The sequence below is a fragment of the Engystomops pustulosus genome, chromosome 9, assembly GCF_040894005.1.
Source record: "Engystomops pustulosus chromosome 9, aEngPut4.maternal, whole genome shotgun sequence".
Classification (NCBI taxonomy): Eukaryota; Metazoa; Chordata; class Amphibia; order Anura; family Leptodactylidae; genus Engystomops; species Engystomops pustulosus.
The window spans coordinates 96,083,224-96,105,244 of NC_092419.1; the positions used below are offsets into that span (position 1 = coordinate 96,083,224).

General features: G+C 41.7%; 1 protein-coding gene and 1 long non-coding RNA gene across 9 annotated transcripts in view; one reads left to right on the forward strand and one right to left on the reverse strand.

Annotated features, from left to right (window-relative positions):
- Positions 1-20,870, forward strand: part of LOC140077198 (uncharacterized) — a 74,555-nt gene extending 53,685 nt beyond the window's left edge. Inside the window, exons 1-3 of one of the 2 annotated variants that reach the window (XR_011849725.1) lie at positions 7,150-7,239; positions 10,433-10,538; positions 20,147-20,870. This is a non-coding gene — a long non-coding RNA (uncharacterized lncRNA). Of the gene's footprint in view, positions 1-7,149; positions 7,240-10,432; positions 10,539-20,146 lie in introns of those variants that run through there. The other variant, XR_011849726.1, reaches the window with a different exon arrangement.
- AK1 (adenylate kinase 1) overlaps positions 1-22,021 on the reverse strand; it is a 28,776-nt gene that overhangs the window by 1,584 nt on the left and 5,171 nt on the right. Inside the window, exons 7-12 of one of the 7 annotated variants that reach the window (XM_072124168.1) lie at positions 21,820-21,910; positions 21,666-21,742; positions 9,113-9,152; positions 5,684-5,719; positions 3,970-4,133; positions 3,337-3,453 (exon numbers count right to left, since the gene is read on the reverse strand). In XM_072124168.1, coding sequence (XP_071980269.1) covers positions 3,337-3,453; positions 3,970-4,133; positions 5,684-5,719; positions 9,113-9,152; positions 21,666-21,742; positions 21,820-21,910 — 525 coding nt within the window. The other 6 variants (XM_072124170.1, XM_072124175.1, XM_072124173.1 and 3 more) reach the window with 6 other exon arrangements.

Here is a 22,021-nt window from a genome sequence, read left to right on the forward strand (position 1 = left end):
CCCTGTTTGTGTGGGTTTCCTCCCACACTCCAAAATATTCTGGTAGGTTGATCAGATTGTGAGCCCCATTGGGGACAGGGACTGATTTGGCAAACTCTGTGCAGTGCTACGTAATCTGTGTGCGCGCTATATAAATAAAGAATTATTATTATTATAATGTATTATTTATTGTAATGTTCTCATATTGGAGGCCCATAACATATAAAGACATGTTATGGTCCCCCTGATGCTCCTGTTCTCTCTATTACCCTCTGCTTTTAAATTTTTGTGGCTGCGTCAATTTATTATAGGTTCCAATGGTCATGTGCCATACATACAAGCACTGGCAGATTACCATATAGGCGGTTTGGGTCCTGCTCCTGGAGGGCAATGGCCACCTAGACTACCCAGCAATTACCACCACTGTGCTATGTCCTAAGTGGGTTTAGTACAGCAGAATCTGAGGGGGAAATTTATCTTAAATCTAGAAAACGTACCGTTAGTGCCCCATTCACAATCGTACAGAAGAGGGTGATTTGTTTGGAAACGCAAGCAATCAGTAACCAGAACCCAATGTCCTGCATTGTTTTAGTTTCCATACAAACGTATATGCGATTGGGCCGAGGTGGTACGTGTGACTGGACCCTTAGACCGGTGACATATGTGGCGTTTTCGGTGGGTTTTTTTCATTACGTTTTTGCATCCTTGTAAAACGCTTCAGATTTGCATATAGCCTTTTTGCCATCAAGCATTATGTTTTTAAAAACACAAACCCAAGCGAACATTTAAAAACATATCTCTAAAACCGCATGTGAGTCTGTTGGTTTTGCAATACTTTTGTCTGAAAAGTTGCACATTTTTGTCTGAAAAAGTCATACATTTTAAGCAACCCCATGCCGATGCCTCCCGTGGACTGGTATTTATTCAGTAGATTTTGATGCAGATGTCAAAATCCACCCAGAATCAATGCTTTACTTTGAGTAGAAGAAAAAAGCACACAATCGCCTCTACAATCTGATCGAAAACCACGAATGCACCCTGACTGAATTATTAATTTACCTCATTACAAGATGTTACCGATGTCTTAGTCCTCATGCACAGTCCTCAATATGATCTAGCCTTCTATTAGACAAGTTCATGGTGTGGTGCATGCATCGGACCTCGCCGCGGTCGGTCATTTTCACTTGACATGGGCTGCAAACAACGGTCCGCATATACACACACGGTGGTGTGAATAAGGCCTCTGGCCCCTTTAACGAACCGTATATGATGGCCTTATGCTAGCCGTACAAATGGCTGCAAAGAAGTGCATTGTGCATGATATGGTGAGCACACATGTGTTTCACCGTACTGTGCCGTCATCCGAAAAAAGCTAGAGCCTAGTGCCTAGTGCCTGGGTGCACATTTCCCTATGGAGAGAGGAGGGCAAATGAGCGCTTACCCCCTCCACCCGAACGTATGCTATGCCCAGGTCCCAGCATACGTTTGAGTAAAGGGGGCCTTAGGTTGAGTATACATCAGTACTATAGACTTCTGTTATATTCCATTATAATAATGGCAAAATAGTGACACTCGTATTGCATTTATATCTGGCAGTGAGCAAAAAATTGTTGTTTGGCCTTATTTTTTACTGTTTAGTTTTCTTTGGTTTTGGCGGATGGCACATATCCCCATGTATTTCTATGGACTCGTACACAAAGGCTGTCGCTTCTATGACCCCACTTCTGGCCATCTCCCTGAGCCTCCGCAGTTGTTTCTACTGTCATAGCTGCCTCAGATCGGTTGTTTGCGGCCCAATATTGCCCAGGTTTGTGAGCACGTAGCTTTATAGTGAGGATACATAAATGTATAATTGATTTGACATGATACACATTTGGTGGGGGGTGACAGACATGGGGGGTTGTACATAATGGAATTCACAAGTCCCAAATCTTGTGGGAATGTCCAGACAGCTGTAATGTTATCAGGCATCACACTTTGTGACATCACCACAAACATTTGCTTTGGATTTTGGATGTTTTTGTATCTTTTTTTATCTGTTTTTATTTGGAGGCTGTAAGTGTAGATACCATAGAATGCATTTATCTGGGGTCAGGAGTTATCTTGACGGATTTCCTTACCATCCCAGGTCATTGCACATTTTGTATGTTAAATCTTTCTCTGAGCTCAGGAATGACATTGCACAAACCGTCCAATATGGTTTTAGGCTCTCCTCCACCAAGGACATAGGTTTAGTTCACTATCTAAGGCCGGTATTAGATGACCATGTTCAGGCATGAAATATGGATGTGTTGGCACAGACTTTGTGGAGCAAAGGATTAATGAATTGGTGCACGGACTAAAAGGTTTAGAACTACCTAGACCAGCTTTTAGCTGCTCTTTTTTTGTGCCACAAAACTGTTGGATTCACAAGCAGTACAAAATTTTGTGCCAAAAAATACAAAAAGTTGAATCTGCCAGAAAACACCAATATTGTGGTGCCGACACTTCATAAATTTATGTGCAAGAGGCGCACAAAGGGGAAAAAAACACTGCCGTCCCCTACTGAAAAAACGATTATAATACACTACAGGATAGTAGTTCTGCAGAGAATGCTGGGACTAGTCCCTGCACAGTGTTTTGTATGGTCCATATTTTACTGATCCAACATTGCATTTTAATTGCTTCCAGCAACTTGTACAGTGAATATGGGGGTCAGTGAATACTTCTGACAACAAAAATGGTAATGCTAAATGAAATGCCATAATGTTACCATTGTACCAAAGGAAATCTACCACCAGGATGAAGGATTGTAAACCAAGCACACTTACATGCTGGTGTGTGCCCCCTCTGGCAGGTTCTGCTTTTCCTTTAGCTTTTTAGGACCCAGTTTTTTTATTTTAAAAAAGGGTTTTAAAATATTATGCAAATGAACCAGAGGTGCTCCGGGCTCCGAAGGTGCCAATAGCACAAGAAGAGCAGATCCTGCCAGAGGAGGCATGCACCAGTATGTCAGTGTGCTTGGTTTACCATCCTTAATCCTGGTGGTAAGCGTCCTTTATTAATGCATGGGGTCACAACATGTTGGCAGCATTCAATATGAATACCGGGCAAGGGGTACGTGAAAACCCGCAGGTAGATTAATGATCTACATCATGTCTTTATTGCTTGCAGCAATATAGCAGCATGAAACGCAGAAGACACCAGTCAGTTCAGTTTCTGATGTTTGCAGAATTACCGCATCCATCTGTTGTGTGAATATTATAATGACCTGGGTTACGTTTGTTTACGCCAAAACTTGAGATGTCTGAAGACATAGGAGTCAATTTGTTCCGTGTGTCTAAAAGGAAGACAAGTGTAAGACGGCACGTTCCTCACCTTCTTCTCAAACTCTTCTCCCTGCTTGACCTCACGTGGGTATCCATCTATGAGGTATCCTTTTGAGGTGTCAGCCTTGGCGACCATAGCGTCTCGGAGCATGTCCAGAACTGTGTCCTGGGGAAGGAAGAGACACTTGACTAATGAAGATTTGATCGTTACTTAGAAAAGTACACGTACCACCATAAATATAAGAAAAAACCCGTAAACAGGACATTTCATCCCCCTCCCTCTTCCCCAGAGCTGACCTGCCTCGGGTCTTGCACTGAGATCTCTAATAAGACTTTGATTTCCTCTATATCCTTAATTCAATGTTTTTTCCTTTCATTAAACCGTCTTACCGTCTATGAATGTGTTCCCGGTCACAACAGAAACAAAACATTTGCCATACATGACCTCACCATTCAGCTCGGTGTATGAGATACACACAGGACGGGTATAATTTAATATATGGAGTGGAAATAGGCGCCAATTAGATCAATGTACGTATAGAGTATTAATATATAAGGGGATAGTTAGGAAATAGCTCCACCTAGTGGAATAACGGAGGAAGTTTTTAAACAAATATTTACATGGGATATTATATACAAATCAGACTGTTTTCATGTGGATCAGTCTTAATGTGGGACTCACCAAAGGCACCAGCTCCCCCCTCTCCATGATGGCAGACAGGGTCTTCCCTCTCTCTGTTCCTGAGGACACTTCAGCTCTCAAGAGGTCTCCAGTAGACAGATGGGTGTAGCCATATTTTTGGACAATCCTCTCACACTGAGTCCCCTTGCCGGAGCCTGGTCCTCCTAAAGATGTCAAGAATAAATACTTGTCATAACTACTTGATGCGAGAAAGAAAGTTCCCCACATATGTAGTGTAATAAGAAACTTTAACTTTTTTTGATGTTGACCCAACAGCCTCTAGACTGCTACTTAAATTACACTTTTATGGCTTTAGGACTGTTTAAACTTCTCATATCTTGTATTCCTGGGACCCTGTAATATTTTTTCGGGACTAAATTTATAAAATTGATGTAATTGTATTATACTATTTTATTTGCTCTGTATTACACTTCAGATTATAGACATTTGTATCAGGTCTGTGATAGCCATGTATAACACATGATTTAGCACTATGTCTCTAGGAGGAGGAATTATCGCCACTCTGTCTAGTTTCTTGTACTACCGTAATTGTAGAGACTTTTTTTTATGTCTTAACTGTGATTTTAAAAAAAATGGTAGTAAAATAGGGAAGATGTATCATATGTTTGATTGCGGCATCCCCACTCCCCCGTCACTCCGGACACCCTCTTGTTGTATCAGCAGGCGGCGCGGCCGATGGGCAAAACTTTGTCAGGCCCGACCTTTATGCATAAAATCCAACAAATTAAAGTTAGCTGCTTTATTAAAAAGAACGCAGGCACCCGTCTACACGGCCTTCACGCCCCCATGGTGTGGAGTTGGTGTATTCATTATTGTATTAATGCACAATCATCTATTTAAAGGCTAGGTCCTTTATTCCTCCAAGGAGCACCTACAGTTTAGCATGTGAATAAAATTCATACAATATAAGGCTACATTCACACACATGTATGGGAGAAGTATATATGGAGTATATACGCCCCCCATAGCCGGCAATGGGCGCAGGTGGCGTACATGCCACACCTGCGGTACCTTACCGCTCAGTAAATGTCATATCTTTCGTCGGAATACGGCACCTTGCACCTTATATTACTATGGAGAGGGGCAGGGGTGAGCAGCGCTCAGCCCCTTCCTCCTCTCCCCAGCGTGAAAGTAGCCTGAGGCTCCCGTACCGCTCCCGTACGTCACCTTGCGCCCATTGTCGGCAATGGGGGACGTACATACGCTGTATATACGTCCCCCATACGTGTGTGTGAATGTAGCCTAAGGGACATACATTTTAAAAATGCTAATTCCAGATAAGTCAGAAACATTATCCAGAAACAACCATGATGGAAATTTTTTTTATTATTTTTTTTTTAAATTTACCGTATGTATATGATATGGATTTTATCAATGGTTAAGCAAATGATTTTGTGATAGAGAAATGTGGCTAACTCCTTTTTTGTGTTTAGTATTCGCTATTGTAGTTGCAAATTTTAGCACAGCGCAAGAATTCACAATTATTTCACTGCTAAGCCAGAAAACTGGTGTAGAAGCCGCAATAAATCTCCCCCTTTGTGTTTGTATAGTTTACCTATACGCAAATGTATAGATGATTAGTACACATATGAGTAGATCATTAGTAGATGTATACATGTATAGTTTACCAGTACACTTACATATAGCTCATCAGTACATGTATGTATAGATGATAATTACATCTGATACTCACCGACCACAAAGATGATCTTGCTGTTCTTTAATTTTTCTAAAAAAACATAAAAAGTGTAATAAATGAGTCTACTTTAATTATAATCACGTTCTTGATCCCACCAGGCCATTACATTCTGAGCAATTTTAGATCTTATGGCAAATCCACCAAAATCTAACTCTGAGATCCTATCGTCCTTGGGATAGGTGTTTTATTTGGGTCCAACACGCACAAGTCCTGATGTTAGGTCACCAATGTACTCATAGCAGTTCACGGAAAACCCCTCAGGAATTGCAGCCATTTCTATATGCACATAACCTGTGTGCAGCTCAGTCCCATCCTAGTGAATAAGATCTGAGCTTTAGTACCAGACACAACCACCATACTGTGTATAGCAGTAAACTTGGTAGGAAGTGAATACAGTGCTGAAGGACATTGCTACATCTTCTGACATTACATAATTTTTTGGAGAAACCTCAACAAAAATGTAAAGGATTGTCCTTCAAATGAACACACTTTGCTAATTTTCTGGTTTCCACAAAACAGAGTAGGCCTCAAAATTAATAATTGCCCATAGAAACCAATTACAGAACAGCTTCCATTTTGTTTTCTGCAGTTTGAACATCAAAGCTGCTCTGTGATTGGTTGCCATGGGTCACAAATCCATAGTCAGTTTTTAAGTCTTTCCCAATGTCCTACGTGATCTCTTCCAGATAAACCTCAGCCACCCCTGTTCATACGTCTAACTCGGGGTGACTAAAAAAATACTAGCCAAAATGGGGAACTCGACAAAAAACAAAAAAAAAATAGCCACAATAAGAAACATGATTAAAAAATATAAACCACGATAGGAAACCTGAATAAAAATTACTAACCCCAATAAAGGGTCGTAACTCAAAAATACATAATCCACAATAGGGGGGTCATAGGTCAAAAATTGTAGCCATAATAAGGGAAATTACTTAAAAATAGGGGGCAGCTAGGGGTCCCTTAATCCGATCGTTGTGCACCGATGACAATAAAGGCCTCATATGGGGTCAGGGAAAAAATTCCAGCACAACAGGAAAAATATTCTATTGTATTGTTACCTTCTTCGGGTGTCTGGGGAGATGTTTTGGTTCCTCGACAGCAGCCTGCCCCCATTGTGTAGCGTTACCTCAGAATCCCCCTTACACCTGCAGACTAGTAAGCGGCTCTATCATGGCAGAGTCACAGGACTTTTTAGAGTTAGAAAAGTAGGAGAGAAGTTTGTTAGTTTTCTGCTGTTCTGGCAACCACCGCTCTCCTCCCTGAGGCCGGGCCTTGTGGTCGGTGGCAGCCTGCCTGTCGCCCCGGAGACGCTGTGGCCGTTTACTGGTATAAACAATGACAGCAAGCAGTGATCCTAACTGTCTAATACTACAACCTGACCATCATTTCTCAAGAAAAAGTTTATTTTATTATTAAAAAAATTGTGGTGAATCACGTTGCATATGTTTTCTGTAATTTTCCGGGTTTTAGGATCTGGGTAAAACACATGAAATGCCATTTTCTAATTTGTGTGCCTTACAGCCACTTAGTACGCTTAAAATGAAATGGTAAGTTCCAGTAAAATGTAGTTTTTTATCAGAGGGTATCCTCAGAGGCACCTTAGGATGTCCTATAGCGCCCTATTTAACCCATTACTGCATTATCCACACATCTCATCTGGGAATACATGTTAGCTTATGCGGGCATTTAGATATATCAGTCCATTTGACATTGTCTTGAACAATACAGCTCTCACTGGGCTCCGTGCCCAACTTTTTTCTTAAATTGATGAATTTGATTTGCTTTCTTTATTTTGTCACCCGGTTTCTGCACTGTATAAATTGGAGAGTGGGAAAGCTGGGTGATAATTCCTATAATGGTAGCCATATTAATTATCACAAAACTAATCTACAGATGATGATAATCGTTTTTAAGATACTTCTGGTGCTGCTTATCTTGGGGAAAAAAAATCAAAGGATCTGATCAAAAAACCCCAGAGAATTGTAAGTATCAGGGAGTAGCGCATACAGTGTTAGCTGGTATTTGGAGTAACATATGTTGGTGTAACATGTACTTACACAGCTATAAATAGTGGTCAGGGGGGTTGTGTGGGGTGGCCGCTAACATTTGCCTGGCTTGAAAGTACTGCACTTTGGCTGGGAGAGGTCTCTGCGGTGTGTGTCTGAGAATATCAGATTCTCTCCGTCTGTTTCACTTAAAGGGCATTTCTATTTTAAAAAACCTGTATTTATAAGGAGGAGGCGTAATAAGATGTTCACCTGCACAGCTGCTTATTAGAAGTGTCCCCTGAAATAAGAGTTACTGATGAGGGGGTCTCTGGCCCCCACATAAATCCTCTGATATTACTAAGTGTACACAGCCAGAAGCAGGCAGTTCTATAACCCCTATAATATGTACACTGTCCCCCAAAGGAGAGATTAAGCATCATGTTAAAAACTAGTGGATGATCTTACATCTTCTACAGCTTATTAAAGGGAATCTGTCGTTGTGACCATGTGGTACTGCAGACAGCATTAGGCATTGTCTCTGGAAATCCTTTGTAACCATATTGTGTGAGATGTTAGTAGCAGCAGGACTGTGAAAAAAATGCATTTATATTCCAGGATTTCAAGAGCACTTGGCGATTCTCTCACACCATGCACCACGATTCCCTTTCCTCTGACTGCTGTAGTGTCCAATAGGAGCATGCTACAGCTTTAAATCAGAGCAGAAGGGAAGGACTATGAAGCAGCTTAACACACAGAGCACAGCAGTGTGAGGAGACGCCTACTGACTGCATACACAAAAGTATACCGTATTTTTCGGACTATAAGGCGCACAAAAAATCCTTTGATTTTCTCAGAAATCAAAGGTGCGCCTTATATATGAACTGCACTTAGACAACAGCTTCCTTGAACTGTGCACAGGTCTGCCACCTGCTGGTCATTCATCCTTATATTCAGGTGCGCCTTATAATGCACTGCGCCTTATATATGAACCTAGACGTTTTAGCAGGCATTTATTGATGGTGCGCCTTATAATCCGGTACGATTTATAGTTCGAAAAATATGGTAATAAAACTGGCCAATACCGGACACTGCATGGTATAAGTGTAAGAGATACGTATGAACTAGGCACCGATGGCATCGCTTATGAGCCCAAACTGTCCAATAATGGACCACTTTATAAATCCACATTTATTTCCGACTACTATTTCTCCGCTATGCATAAAAATGATTGTTGCTGGTGTTTCTTTCGGGAGAAATACAATCTGCCAATTCAATAAAATGTCACCTTCATGTACTATGTTACTCCTCTTCCCATCTATACTGGCTGGAGGACATATTGTAGTGTCGCTGACAAATAGTGGAAGCCAAAGGCTGACAATGGCACAGACAGATAGTCAGAAGAATGGGGCAGGGGCGAGAGTTACCATCTTACCTGCCATTTCTGTAGGATCGCTGCTCACTGGAACCTCTATCTAGAAAGAGACAAGAAACTGAGTTATTATGTTGTTAATGTATTTCCTGTGACCCTTCGGGCCTTGGGTATATGACATTCAGGGTCTGTGGAAAGCTGGGTTGCTACACTTAAGTAGTGGCTGCTATATGTAGTAATCATCAGTGTTCCATTGTACAATAATCACACTGTCAGGGTATAAGGTGCTGGAATAGTTAAACTATATCTCACCTACCTACCCCTCTATATGGCGTCCATTATCAGCACTGACCTGCCCACCCTCCATTGTCTGTGTACTTGTAGACTCTATGTTACCTTTGTACTGTACTGGGAAATAATGTATTTCCTCCCAGCGCTCGAGGCTACAGGCGACTTGTCTCTAGAGTCTACAGCGTCACCATTTCCTTTACGCTGATGTATTTTCTCTTTAAATTAACCCTTGCGGCACCATGTATGTGTTATATATATATTGTGATGGATGCTGGGATACATGGACCTGGTACCACTGGGGCCATGGAATGGTAGGTGGCTGGCTTTCCATTAAAGTCCCACTTTTCTTTCACCTAGAGGGTCTACATTTATCCAAGAGGGTCCAAAGGTAGTTAAAGGGGTATTCTCGTCTGGGCACTCACATTCAGTTTCATTAATCTGCCATATATAAACATTTCTTCAATTGGATGTTATTAAAAAAAATGTTCCTGCGTGAAGATAATTTCTCATAAATGTAGTGATATGGTCCCTTAGAAACGAGATGGCTTCCTCGGATACGACCACCTCTGATGGATTGAGTGCACAAAGAAACAAAAGGTTATTGTATATAGAATGTCCGGGAGTTACTACATGTCCCACAGCCGTCCTGTGGTAATGATCGCTGAATCCAGGTGGTCCGGCAGGACTCTATAGCACAAGTCTGGCCACCGCTGCCAGAGTGTGACGTGGTCGTATCCGAGGAAGCCATCTCGTTTCTATGGGACAACATGACTACATTTATGAGAAATTATCTTCACACAGGAACATTTTTTTCATTGACATCCAATTGAAGAAATGTTTACATAAGGCAAATGAATTTAATTAAATGTAAATGCCCTGATGGGAATACCCCTTTAAGTATACTATTTTCTAGATCTTTGAACCCCTTCTCGACCTCCTTTTCTCTGTTTATACAAAACAAACCAAAAAAGTTTGGGATTTGCTAGAAATCAGAACATTTTGTATAATTCATTACAAATTGATTTGTACCAATTTGATTCACTTATCACTTAAGTATCTAATACTGCCGTCTTGTTGTTTCCTTCTCCTTAGTATTTGCTCAATAATCCATGATGATGGCGAGTCCACCACCTGATCCAGATACCGGCCTAAAGCCGCTACTTGCTTTTGGATCCACTTTCTAATATGCAGCATAATGGTAAGTGCACACAGAGCAGACTGGCCGTACTAACGTCACTGTTCCCAACTTTACACCCGGCAAGCGGACAAAAAACACGGACTCGAACATTGGGATAAAATGTGGGGGGTCGGCCACAGCTTTAATTTTAAACAAATTAACTGTCGGTCCAAATGGGGAACCCGAGACCCTCCTGTTACAACCTCGCATGCCAAGCCCCGCCTCTGCGGGGGCATGTCCTCGTTGATTCGTCAGGTGATTTGATCTCACTCCCGAGAGGGTCAAGGATTTCGCCATAGGCCAAGCTGTGACTTCCAATACATAATTAACAATGAAAGAAATAAAACATAGTTTGACAAAACACTTACAAAACCAAATACATTAACAAAAGCAAACAAATAAGGGAGGGCGGGCAGTATCTTTCCTGGCGCGGAGCCGTCCTGAAAGAGGACGGGATGCTCCGCGCCCTGCCCGCCCTCCCTTATTTGTTTGCACCCCCGTGTGGCCAGCGGAAGAGCTGGCCCAAAAGCTGCCGGGTGGGAGGGGTCGCAGGGCGGGCCGTGCTCCAAGCAATAGAGCACGGCCAGTCCTGCAACCCCGGGCTTAAGCAGCCCGCAGGTTTAACATGAGCATCTGCCAGAAATGAGTCGGCAGCAAAATCCAGAATATGCTGCAGCTTTCATCCCACTACATTGAAGATCTGCAGCAGAGACATGTATTCGTTCAGTTCTCATCCACATACCATATTAGGCCCCATGCACTCAAAAGTATGCTACGCCTGGGCTGGCTAGAGAGGGGGGAAGTGCTGCTCACCCCTCTCCATAGGTGGTCATGCAGCCAGGCCGTATTTCCAGCATGACCTATCTTTTTTTTATCCCGACGACAGCGCGAAATTGTGCCGTGTACAATGCACTTCTATGGTAACCGTATGCTACCTGACATTCGTATGGGTAGCATACGGCCACCATATATGTCAGTGTGCATGTGACATGTGCACATACCTAAAGCGTTTCATTGTATGCCCATGGCAAACTATAGATCATACAGAAACTAATAGAAGCAATATCGCCAATACCCAACAATTTGGGGTGACTCACAGCGGTAAGTGAACTAGGATCTTTCTCATACAACTTTATCCCCGGATGGAGATTTGGTTATTATAAACACCCACTTGTATTTCCTAATTTGCTTCCATGTAGGGAGATATCCGGCTGAGAGAAATAATGTTAGATTTGCATAGGCCATCATTATCAGGGCCGCTATGAAGCATATAAGGAAGCATTGCTGTGTGTCACATGCCATATGATTGTCTGTGCTTGGCATCTGACGCCCAGTGTATATCAGCACTAGATAATAACCCATAACCGAACAATGGCATCTCAGTATTATGTAAGGTTTCGCCCACACACCCTCACTGTCTTTGCAGGCTCAGTATTCACACAAAGGTTATAAATATGTAATAATGAATGCATATCAAATACAAAGTAACACGGCAATACTCCACATAATAAAATGCTAGCAGATAGCGGTAAAGTAATAACAGGGCAGCATCATAAAGTTAACTCTTTCATAATGCATATGCCTACGTACATCAACTCACAACACCTATAGAAATAGAAGGTCTTACACAGAAGACACCAATGACCTTTGCCAATGTCACGTTGCAGAGGTGCCCTCCTCAGTGGACAGGTGAGCGCTGCGAGGGTGGTAAGCTGGGAGAACTTAGCATGTCAGGCTTTTATGGTACATGAGATAAACAACCTTCAGAAGAACAGGGATCTGCAGAGGAGCGGAGGCTGCGAGCAAGAAGCAGAATGACGCAGGATGTGATGGAGGGAGAGGAGTTAACTATTGTGAGGCCAGACTGGAAGCAATGCACTCTACAGCTGTCTTCTATTTTCAGATACGGTTCTCACACCCACATATCACACCCCCGAATGGGAGGGGCTTACACTGACAGTCAGAATAGATGCATATGTAGATGTGGTACTTCCTGCTTTCTGCATATGTATTTCATGCAGTGTGTATATGGTCAAATATTTAACAATCAGACGTGTGACCTGCATGCTGAGACTGAGATTTTATACACTGTTTTATGCTATGAGCAGTTAGAAAGTCATTTAGTAGTAGGCCCATTAGGCAAAAGCCTAAGGGCACAAATAGAAGCTTCTGTGCTCCAGAACCAAAACTGTATTGATGCCCCCACCGCCCTTTCATATAAGCAGAGAAGCCATAGTTTCCATCTTTATACACGTCACTCCTACGGGGATAATGGTGCACGAGTAGGGTACCACATGTTTCAGCATAAATATATATTAACTCAGCACTCAATTCTGGTAAAAAAATATCCCACTTTCTTTATTGAAACATCGGAAAGCGATCCACAATAATGAAACATTTTGGTTTGGCGACCTTCCTCAGAAACGGAATCCTGGAGGGTATATAGAGCAAGAAAGAAGAGACCGGCCTATAGCTAAGGTGTACAGCGTCGTATGGAACAGCAGCATGATGACCGACATAGAGCGTTAGTTTTCATCATACTGCGGTTCAATATGACACTATAGACCGTGACCATAGACCGGTCTTTTCTTTCTTCCTCTATATAGACTCTAGCATTCTGTTTCTAAGGAAGGTCACCAGACCGAAACGTTACATTGATGTGGATGGTTTTCTGATGTTTCAATAAAGAAATTGTGATCTTTTTGGACAAGTATTGAGTGCTGACTTATATATTTATGTATATATATTATATTATATTAAATAATAAATAATAATAAATAAATAAGTATATATTTATGCAGAGAAGCCTAATGGCCCCCTTTAGTAGCCAGGGTCTGGCTGCATCTGCTTCTTCTAAACCCCCTATAACTACTCTCCTGTGATAAATGTCCGATCACTAAAATGGGGGTCCTGAGTTCCCCCATCTCACTTCACTGTACAATGGCAGTCAAGCATGTTGGCCCCCTATTCAGAGTGCTCCATGCATTTAAACTCATCCTAACTTTGTGACCCTTGTTTTCGTGATCAGTTGGACCCCCAACAATCTACCGTTTCTAACTAGAAAATAGGTGATAAATGCTTTCTGTTTGTCTGGCCATCTACTTGAGATTATGTATGGCACTGCATAGCAATTTTACTTTAGTCCAAACTATTACCGGTAATTGCTTTATTAGACTAGATTTTGGTAGATTCTCTCCTATTGCATTTCCTTTATTTTTCTACCGACAGTCCCTGGGTTACATACAAGATAGGTTCTGCAGGTTTGTTCTTAAGTCAAATTTGTATGGAAGTCGGAACTGTATAATTGTAACCCCAGCCAAAAACTTTTTGGTTTCTGTGACAATTGGATTTTGAAACTTTTGGATTGTCATAAGAACCAGGATTAACAATAAAGCTTATTTGAAGACACCTCTGATAACTGTTATAGGGCTAAAGTACAGTAAATCACCAACATCCAGAGGGCTGTTTGTAACTAAGGGTTGTCTGTAAGTCGGGTGTTCTTAAGTAGGGGACCACCTGTATTTACTGAAAATGGACGCTTCCAGAGATCCCTATCCCATACTCCTATGACGGGCCTAATATTGTGGACCAGTTCTTATACTCAGCTCCTCTCTATGTTGCTGTATGTAAGCGCTGAGTGTACAATCATATGTTGCTCCTGATGTGACATCACCTTTACCTTCTCGTGCTCCTGTGTGGTCTCCATCCTGGCCGTCTTGCTATGAGCTGCTTGTTATAATGCTACCCGCCGCTAATGCTTTTCCTATCTATATTTAATGAGCTGAAAGGATAAACCTAATTTGTGCTGTCACAACATCCCTCTGCTGCGGCTCTTCATTCCTACTGATCATTGCCGGCGGCTCCTGGTACACATTGTTATCTGTATCCTGCATCACATAGGTACAGTGTAATGCTGGGGGGATGGGGGGGTATGTCATCTCTAATTTATCCACCTGGGGGCGGCAACACACACCATTACCTGGTGGCCATATACAGTATCAATAGAAACCTATAGAAATGCAAACTATGGTACATATTGAGGACACTAGAGTTTGTCATGAAGATAAATGGGGTTTGTGAACAGCTGCTGGTATGTAAGGACCCTGTGCACCCTGTCACCTGTCCAGACTCGCAGACCTAGGTAGGTCACATTACATCCTGGCCCTCAGCCCCTACCTAATAAGGTCAAAATGGCTACCAACCCCGTCTCCTTACTGGTTCTAAGTATGGATCACTCTGGCAGCTGTACATTCACCCATTGCACTAAATACAGTTCTGTCTGTGCTCTTATCCCTATTTCCTTACAAAATATAGAATCGAATACTTTCAACAAAAAGACAATTATTCCCCCCATTACATATGCATAAAAAATAATTTCTATATATTTAACTCACCGCACTCAGGCCTCTACAGACGGGTTGGGTACGGCGCCCATAAAGGCTATCTTTATATTGCACTAGTTATGTAATACTGGTAGCTGTCCTTTTACGAAGGACTGAAATGTCACACAGGAAAGTGAACTGATCTGTTATCTGCTGCAGATACAGATAGTGTAACCTTACCCGTGACGTGACATTCAGAGATCCTTATAGCAATGCTTGATAGACATAAGACGTGTTCGGGCCAGAGTAATGCATACCAGGCACTACTAGCTTGATACAACCTACTGTTTCATAAACTTGAATCGTACATTCTTAAATCCTGACAAATTAGTTAGTAAGGATGGGTAATGTATTTTTCCAAAACATGCATATTTGACTTGGCCAGGAGTGATTACAATTTGTTCAGTAGTGATATGAGTCAGGACTGATCTGTGATCCTGTGTATATATAGGCAAAGCACAGTACTACTCCTCCTATCCTGCATATATAGGCACAGTACTACTACTCCTATCATGTATATATGTGCACAGCACAGTACTGCTATGTCTCTCCTGCATATAGGGGAACAGCACAGTCCTGCTACTCCTATCATGTATATATGGCACAGTACTACTACTCCTATCCTGTATATATTGGCACAGCAGAGAACTACTACTCCTATCCTGTATATATTGGCACAGCACAGTACCACTACTCCTATCAAGTATATATGGGCACAGTACTACTACTCCTTCTCTTGTATACTGTATATAAGTACAGCACAGTCCTGCTACTTCTATCATGTATATATGGGCACAGCACAGTACTACTGCTCCTATCCTGTATATATGGGCACAGCACAGTTCTACTACTCATATCCTGTATATATGGGCACAGCACAGTACTACTACTCCTTCTCTTGTATACTGTATATGAGTACAGCACAATTCTGCTACTTCTATCATGTATATATGGCCACAGCACAGTACTACTACTACTCCTATCCTGTATATATGGGCACAGCACAGTACTACTACTCCTATCCTGTATACGTGGGCAGAGCACAGTACTACTACTCCTATCCTGTATTTATGGGCAGAGCACAGTACTACTACTCCTATTCTGTATATATTGGCACAGCAGAGTACTACTACCCCTATCCTGCATATATTGGCACAGCACAGTACTACTACTCATATCATGTATACTCCTCGGTAGTCCCCACTGATGTGTTAAAACTAAAAAAATTATGCAAGTTACAGTAAACATCTCTAGTATGAAATGGCTAAAACCAGGGAACGACTAATGGAATTCACCCATCTGGATTTATCTGACTTCTATCTGATATTTGTTGCCAGGTATTAATTTAAAATGTAACGCATACCATTATAAATATATACGTAGACTTAATGATAAGGCCATATAGTAATGAAGTAACAATGCCTCTATACAGAGTAGCCCTTCCTCTGCTCCACTCTTTGCCCTCTCCATGGATTTGACTTTGCTCCGGGCTCCTGTGGCTCCATGAATATTTATATATACATATATATACACAGCAAAAACATAATTAAATCTAATAACCTATAAAATATACCAGGCGTAGAATCATTGAATAAAACTAATGGCATGACTAAGGCACAGAGACCTGCCCCAAGGGGAGCGCATCGGATCAAGTTTATGCTCCCAACTTCATTGCTTAAAAGGTAACTCCATAATTTACTGCTATTATCAGATTAGGCTACCTGTCTGTGTGACAACTTGTGTGTATAAAGTAATGGCAGCCATATAATTGTCACCAAAAGTGACAATTGTTAATGAAGACAAGTGTTGGACATGTGTAAGTGATTGTAATAATTCATAAAATTTCTGTAGGACAACTACATGGAGTATCATTTCCATAATCTGGAATAATCTACATGCCCAGAAGTGTCTGCTCCTGGAACTCAGGTACATTTACATTTCTCCTTATCCCTGGGGAGTTGTTGAAAACATTTTTCACTTTAAGCTTTACAATAGGCTAAGAAAGTCATTTACAGCACAAATCAACGAAAATAAGCCCAAAAGTCCCCGCTCTCCACCTCTGGGTCCTCTAAGTCATGGGTGAGCGCAAGGGCCCTTGCTATGTTTTGTCTAGATTCTAGACAGAAGAAAGTCAGTAGATCAATAGAATCTCCCAGAAGCCATGACACTAATGTAAAGAGATCCTTTCTACTCCATGGACTTTTAAGGACTAAGAAATTGATAACTTATCCTTATGATAGGTTGGCAATATCAATTTTGTGGAAATATGACTTACACCTCCTGACACGATCAAACTTCACTATATGAATGTGCCCTGTAGCCTCTTCACTGTTTTACCAAGCACACTGCCATGCAATATATAGTGGCGGTTCTTGGTATTGCAGCTCAGCCCTAATTACTTGCAAGATAATGAGCTGAAAAAAAGGCTATTGTTGGAGATATGACCGATTCTAAAGCCATATCAACAATATTTTACTTGTAAAACTTGTGGAGATGTATGGTCTAACTTATTTACTGAGGTTCCACGTCCACATTTTATAGTGGTCATAACCAAAACCTTAAATGCTAATCAAGGGGTTAACAAAAAGCACATAAAGCAAGCATCCTGACCCAGACGGATTTGCAAAAAAAAAAAATGGTGTTAAACCAGGATTACCCAGCAAATGTACAAAATGCAATGAGTGTCTAATCCTATCTTTTATAGGAGAAATCAATCATCTGCGGATACATGAAAGTATCAGGACTTTGTCTGGAACAGAACATGGAATATTATCCTCCAGAACCGGTGTAGTATTAGGAGGATGAAATCCTCGGGTCTTCTAAGGCTCTGCCCCGAGCAACAGGTGGTGCCTAAGGATAAGTCCGCTGCAGGGTGGACACAGATCCTGCGCCGGCCATTAACCCCAACTATTATTAACCCCATTAATGCCAAAAACACTAGTCAAACAGTCCTGGGCATCTAAATGCAATGTGCATCCACTGACCGCAGACACGCTGCTCTCTTACTGACCTGTCCGTGCCTAAGCAAGGGGAACCCAAAGACCAGGGATGACCAGGCTTGGTGTGTTCAAGCAGCTGTCCTGGCTATTTATGCCCTTATATATAGCCGTGTGCTGCAGTGCATGCTGGGATTGGGATTTCTTAGCATATCACGGCCTATAAAGGACAGCAGGCTCTGAAGATGTGACCTGCATAATAATGCCGGAGAAGGGAGGAGACAGAGGGGAGCGTAAAAGCTCCATAGTAAAGATAGGACTGTACAGCTCCTCAGGCACCTGTTAACCCTTAGTGCTAGGAAATTACGGGAATAGAACGAACAACCAAGGTTGTATTAAAGACAACCTCTCCTTACATAATATTCTCCATTGTCCTACAATTCTGGAACTTATTTTCTTATCTCTCTACATTTTTTTTGTAACTTTCTTATTCTTACTAAAATGATGAATACATCGACATCTGGGTTTTATCCTAGGGTTATAAGAATATAAAAAGGTTTAAAAAATTATTTACATTTCTTGAAAAAAAAAAAAATTACTATAACCCCTCCTTTCCCTAGAACACATAAAATGGTAATCAAACCCGTCACAAAAATAAAATGCCCCAGGATTCGAAAACAGAAGTGAATATTAAAAAATGATGGGTTTTTCAAGACAAAAACACCAAAATATTAGATATATATTTTAATTCTAGAAGTATCAGCCACCCTTTGTATTTGTAGGGGGTCATCTGCCCTGCATATAAGTTAGGGGGGGGGGACACCCATATTTACACTTGGTATGATTACTTGGAAGTGCAGTGTATGTTGGAGGAGTCTGACCGCAGAATTCTACATTCTTATTCAGGACATGAGTTTCTCCAAGACAAACCTGTATAAGAAGGTCTAAGGACCTGGCACTTGTCAAGTTTCTTGACTGATGATGTTGAGGGGGAATCGGGCATGCAGAATTTTTTATCATGTTATGTTATTCTAGTGGTTATGGGAGATATGCTGTCCCCAGAAAGGGGTTTACTCCATAGATATGTCATATTTCTGGTATATGGTATAGAGGCGCTAGACAGACGGGAGCTGTCACTCTGATTTTTCCAGTCTCCTTGTAATCACAAAGCCTCTATCCCACACATCAGATGTATATCCAATATAGAACTGAACCAATCTTAAAACTAAAAACAGGAGCCACTTCGTCTTCTTACAACCTGTTGTGTCCAATACCATCAAAGAAAAAAATTCCTTTCTACTCAGGGCAAGATTCAAACAGCCGAAAAAATAATCTTTGGCAATAACCAGAAGCAATGTGGTTCTGTGGTATCGGACCATAACATTAGCTGCTTCATTAAGTATCCTGTGCCCTGTCGTCTGCTATTAACTAATGCCCTACTGTCCTTGAACTATTATTTCGGGCCTGCAGCAGATAGTTGTATATCTCACTGACCAGCAGCACAGAATCTGCATGTCTTTTTTCCCTCTGGACCTTACATGGACGAAATCTGCACTGCATCGAGTTTTATCCAAACCCAATACACGTATACCGCCATAAACCGCTTCAGTAATTGTCTGGTTTGCATGACGAATGGAAATACGGATAAGTAAATTCTGCAGCCATTCCGCATCGTGTGCACCTACAAAATTACTGGATGTTGACCCACATGCTGCAGACATGGACAGAGAATAATTTAATAGGAAACTACATATCATTTGTGTCCTGTAGCTGTGAGTGACCCTCTCAGGTGTCCGTTCACACTGCAGCATCAGCACAAACCTCAGGATTCAGCCGGGCTTTCACGCGACAGAAATCGGGGGCGTGGCCGTCAGACAACCGATGGATTCGGAAAAACCGTGGAATTTAAAAAACTAAATGTGTCGCAAGATCAACACTTATATGCACTAGGAGGAAGCAGGTGAACTCTGGCGGACCTTGGCGCAGCAGCGACACCTACTATATATCGGGCGCACAACCTTAGTGAATCCTCGTCGGAGAACACGTGCGGGATCGCGACTGGAGCGGGTAAGTAAATGAGCCCCATACTCTCTTGATGGGAAGCTCCCTGGAAGAAGCAGGCTAGAGACTTCCCGTAATCAAGAAGAAATATTTACAGCTATTTGTTAAATTTTACTATTAATTTGCATGTCATCACATATGCATTTGCAATACCGTACATCACCCATGGATAAGGGTGGCGCTGTTTTCTTTATAACCTTAAACAGTCCATTTAATACATCTTTTCTACTCTTATGTTTTGGGTCTGCAGGAAGCAGAAGGTCATCCCAAAATGGACATGGAAATAACAGAATATTCTCTGGGGAAAGCCACAAGCTTTAAATAGTCATGAAGAAGATTAATGTGATCAGTCATTTGTGGAATAATCTGATGTCTGGAGATATAAACCTATCTATGAAAGCAGATGGGATCGGATTGAGACATGTAAAGGGAGCAGATAGTGAGTATAATTTGGCTCATGGTGGGCACATTAAAGCGAACATGAGCTTTGATGTGTATTTAGGCCTATAATAACAGAGCACAAAACTCAGTTGAGGTTGTAATATGGATTATCACTTAAAAGAGTTTTCCCACAAACAACATTTATCCCCTTACCACAGCAAAGGTGACAAATATCTGATTGTGATGGATCCGACTCCTGCAATCGGCAGGATGGGCAAACACAAGCCGTATTAGGGCTGAAGCACCCAAACATACCGCTTGCCCAAGCATTTGGTTATATACGATGCAAGGATTCCCTTCTACCCGGCGAATCATAAATATATCATGGTTGTCTAGAGGATTTACTGTGGGTCCTTGCATCAAGAAGCTTAGCTTCCCCACTCCGGTATACTGAACGACCAGAGTATGGTCTGGGATTCATGAACCAAGCTTGTTCATGTGTTGTAAGCCTATGGCTGAATCTGATTCAGGGCGTTTATCCATATCTTCAAGTCTGAATAAACCCGGGTCATCAATGTCGGACGCGAGTACTTTCTGTCAATCAGACCTTTCGTATGTGATTTACGTCTATGTATGTGTGCGATAGAAACATCATTGTGCGACCTACAGAAGTGATTCACTGCTCCAGAATGTTCAAAGTTATTCAATGCCAGTGAAAATACAATTTCTCCAAGTGTTTTGACCCTGGCAGCTGAGATGATTCATTTCCCCGGTGCCCACTTCATCTCTGTACACTTCAGATGCCTTCATTTTCTTCACACCTTTAAGTGACTGCTCAAGGACAATGTCAATAACAGGGTCACATCCGATCGCAACACGTATCAATAGATCAACTATGGGGCATTCACATAACTAAGAATTACTATTCAGTGGATAGAAGGATCTACAGGATATGATTGTACCTAGTCGCACGCAATACAAGTCCTCCTGATGTCATTGTCACATGCAGAGAAAGAAGTCCCTTGAAGAAAAGGTGAGTGAGTGGTGATATTTATCTGTCCACTTTGGACCCCACTATTTGGACCACCAGGATTACTACAATAGAGGGTCCGAGTGGTGGTCAGGTAAGAACCTTACCCCTTCATTCAGTAACTTGAAAACTTCTTTAAAATAATTTGTAATTAATATATATTTATATTGAGTGGGTTTCCTCCGGGTACTCCGGTTTCCTCCCACACTCCAAAACATACTGCTAGGTTGAGTAGATTGTGAGCCCCATGAGGACAGGGAACAATTTGGAATGCTTTGTACAGCGCTGCGTAATCTGTGTGCGCTATATAAATAAAGAATTATTATTATTATATCAATGTATCATGTGCTACAGTTACCTGCTCTTTCAATGCAACTTCTTTGGGTTGTCCCAACTCCTCCGAAAACGAAGCCTGGAAATTTTGCGGACAGAACTCTACAAAACGAGCAACAGATCAAAACAAAGAAACGATTTGATATATGGTGAGTAATTACACTCCGCATTACACTCACCTTCTACTCCCAGACCATCGGGGAAGAGAAGACCCTGCACCGCGCAGCAGATGTCCTCAAAGATACAATTTTCTTCTCTGTCTGCATCAAACTGTGGAAAAAATAGTCACAAGATAGTTTCACGTGTAAAACACTCAGAAGAGCTGTAAATCTAATAGAGGAATGGGAGTATCAACATGCTGTAAGATGCTGTGTATGTTCT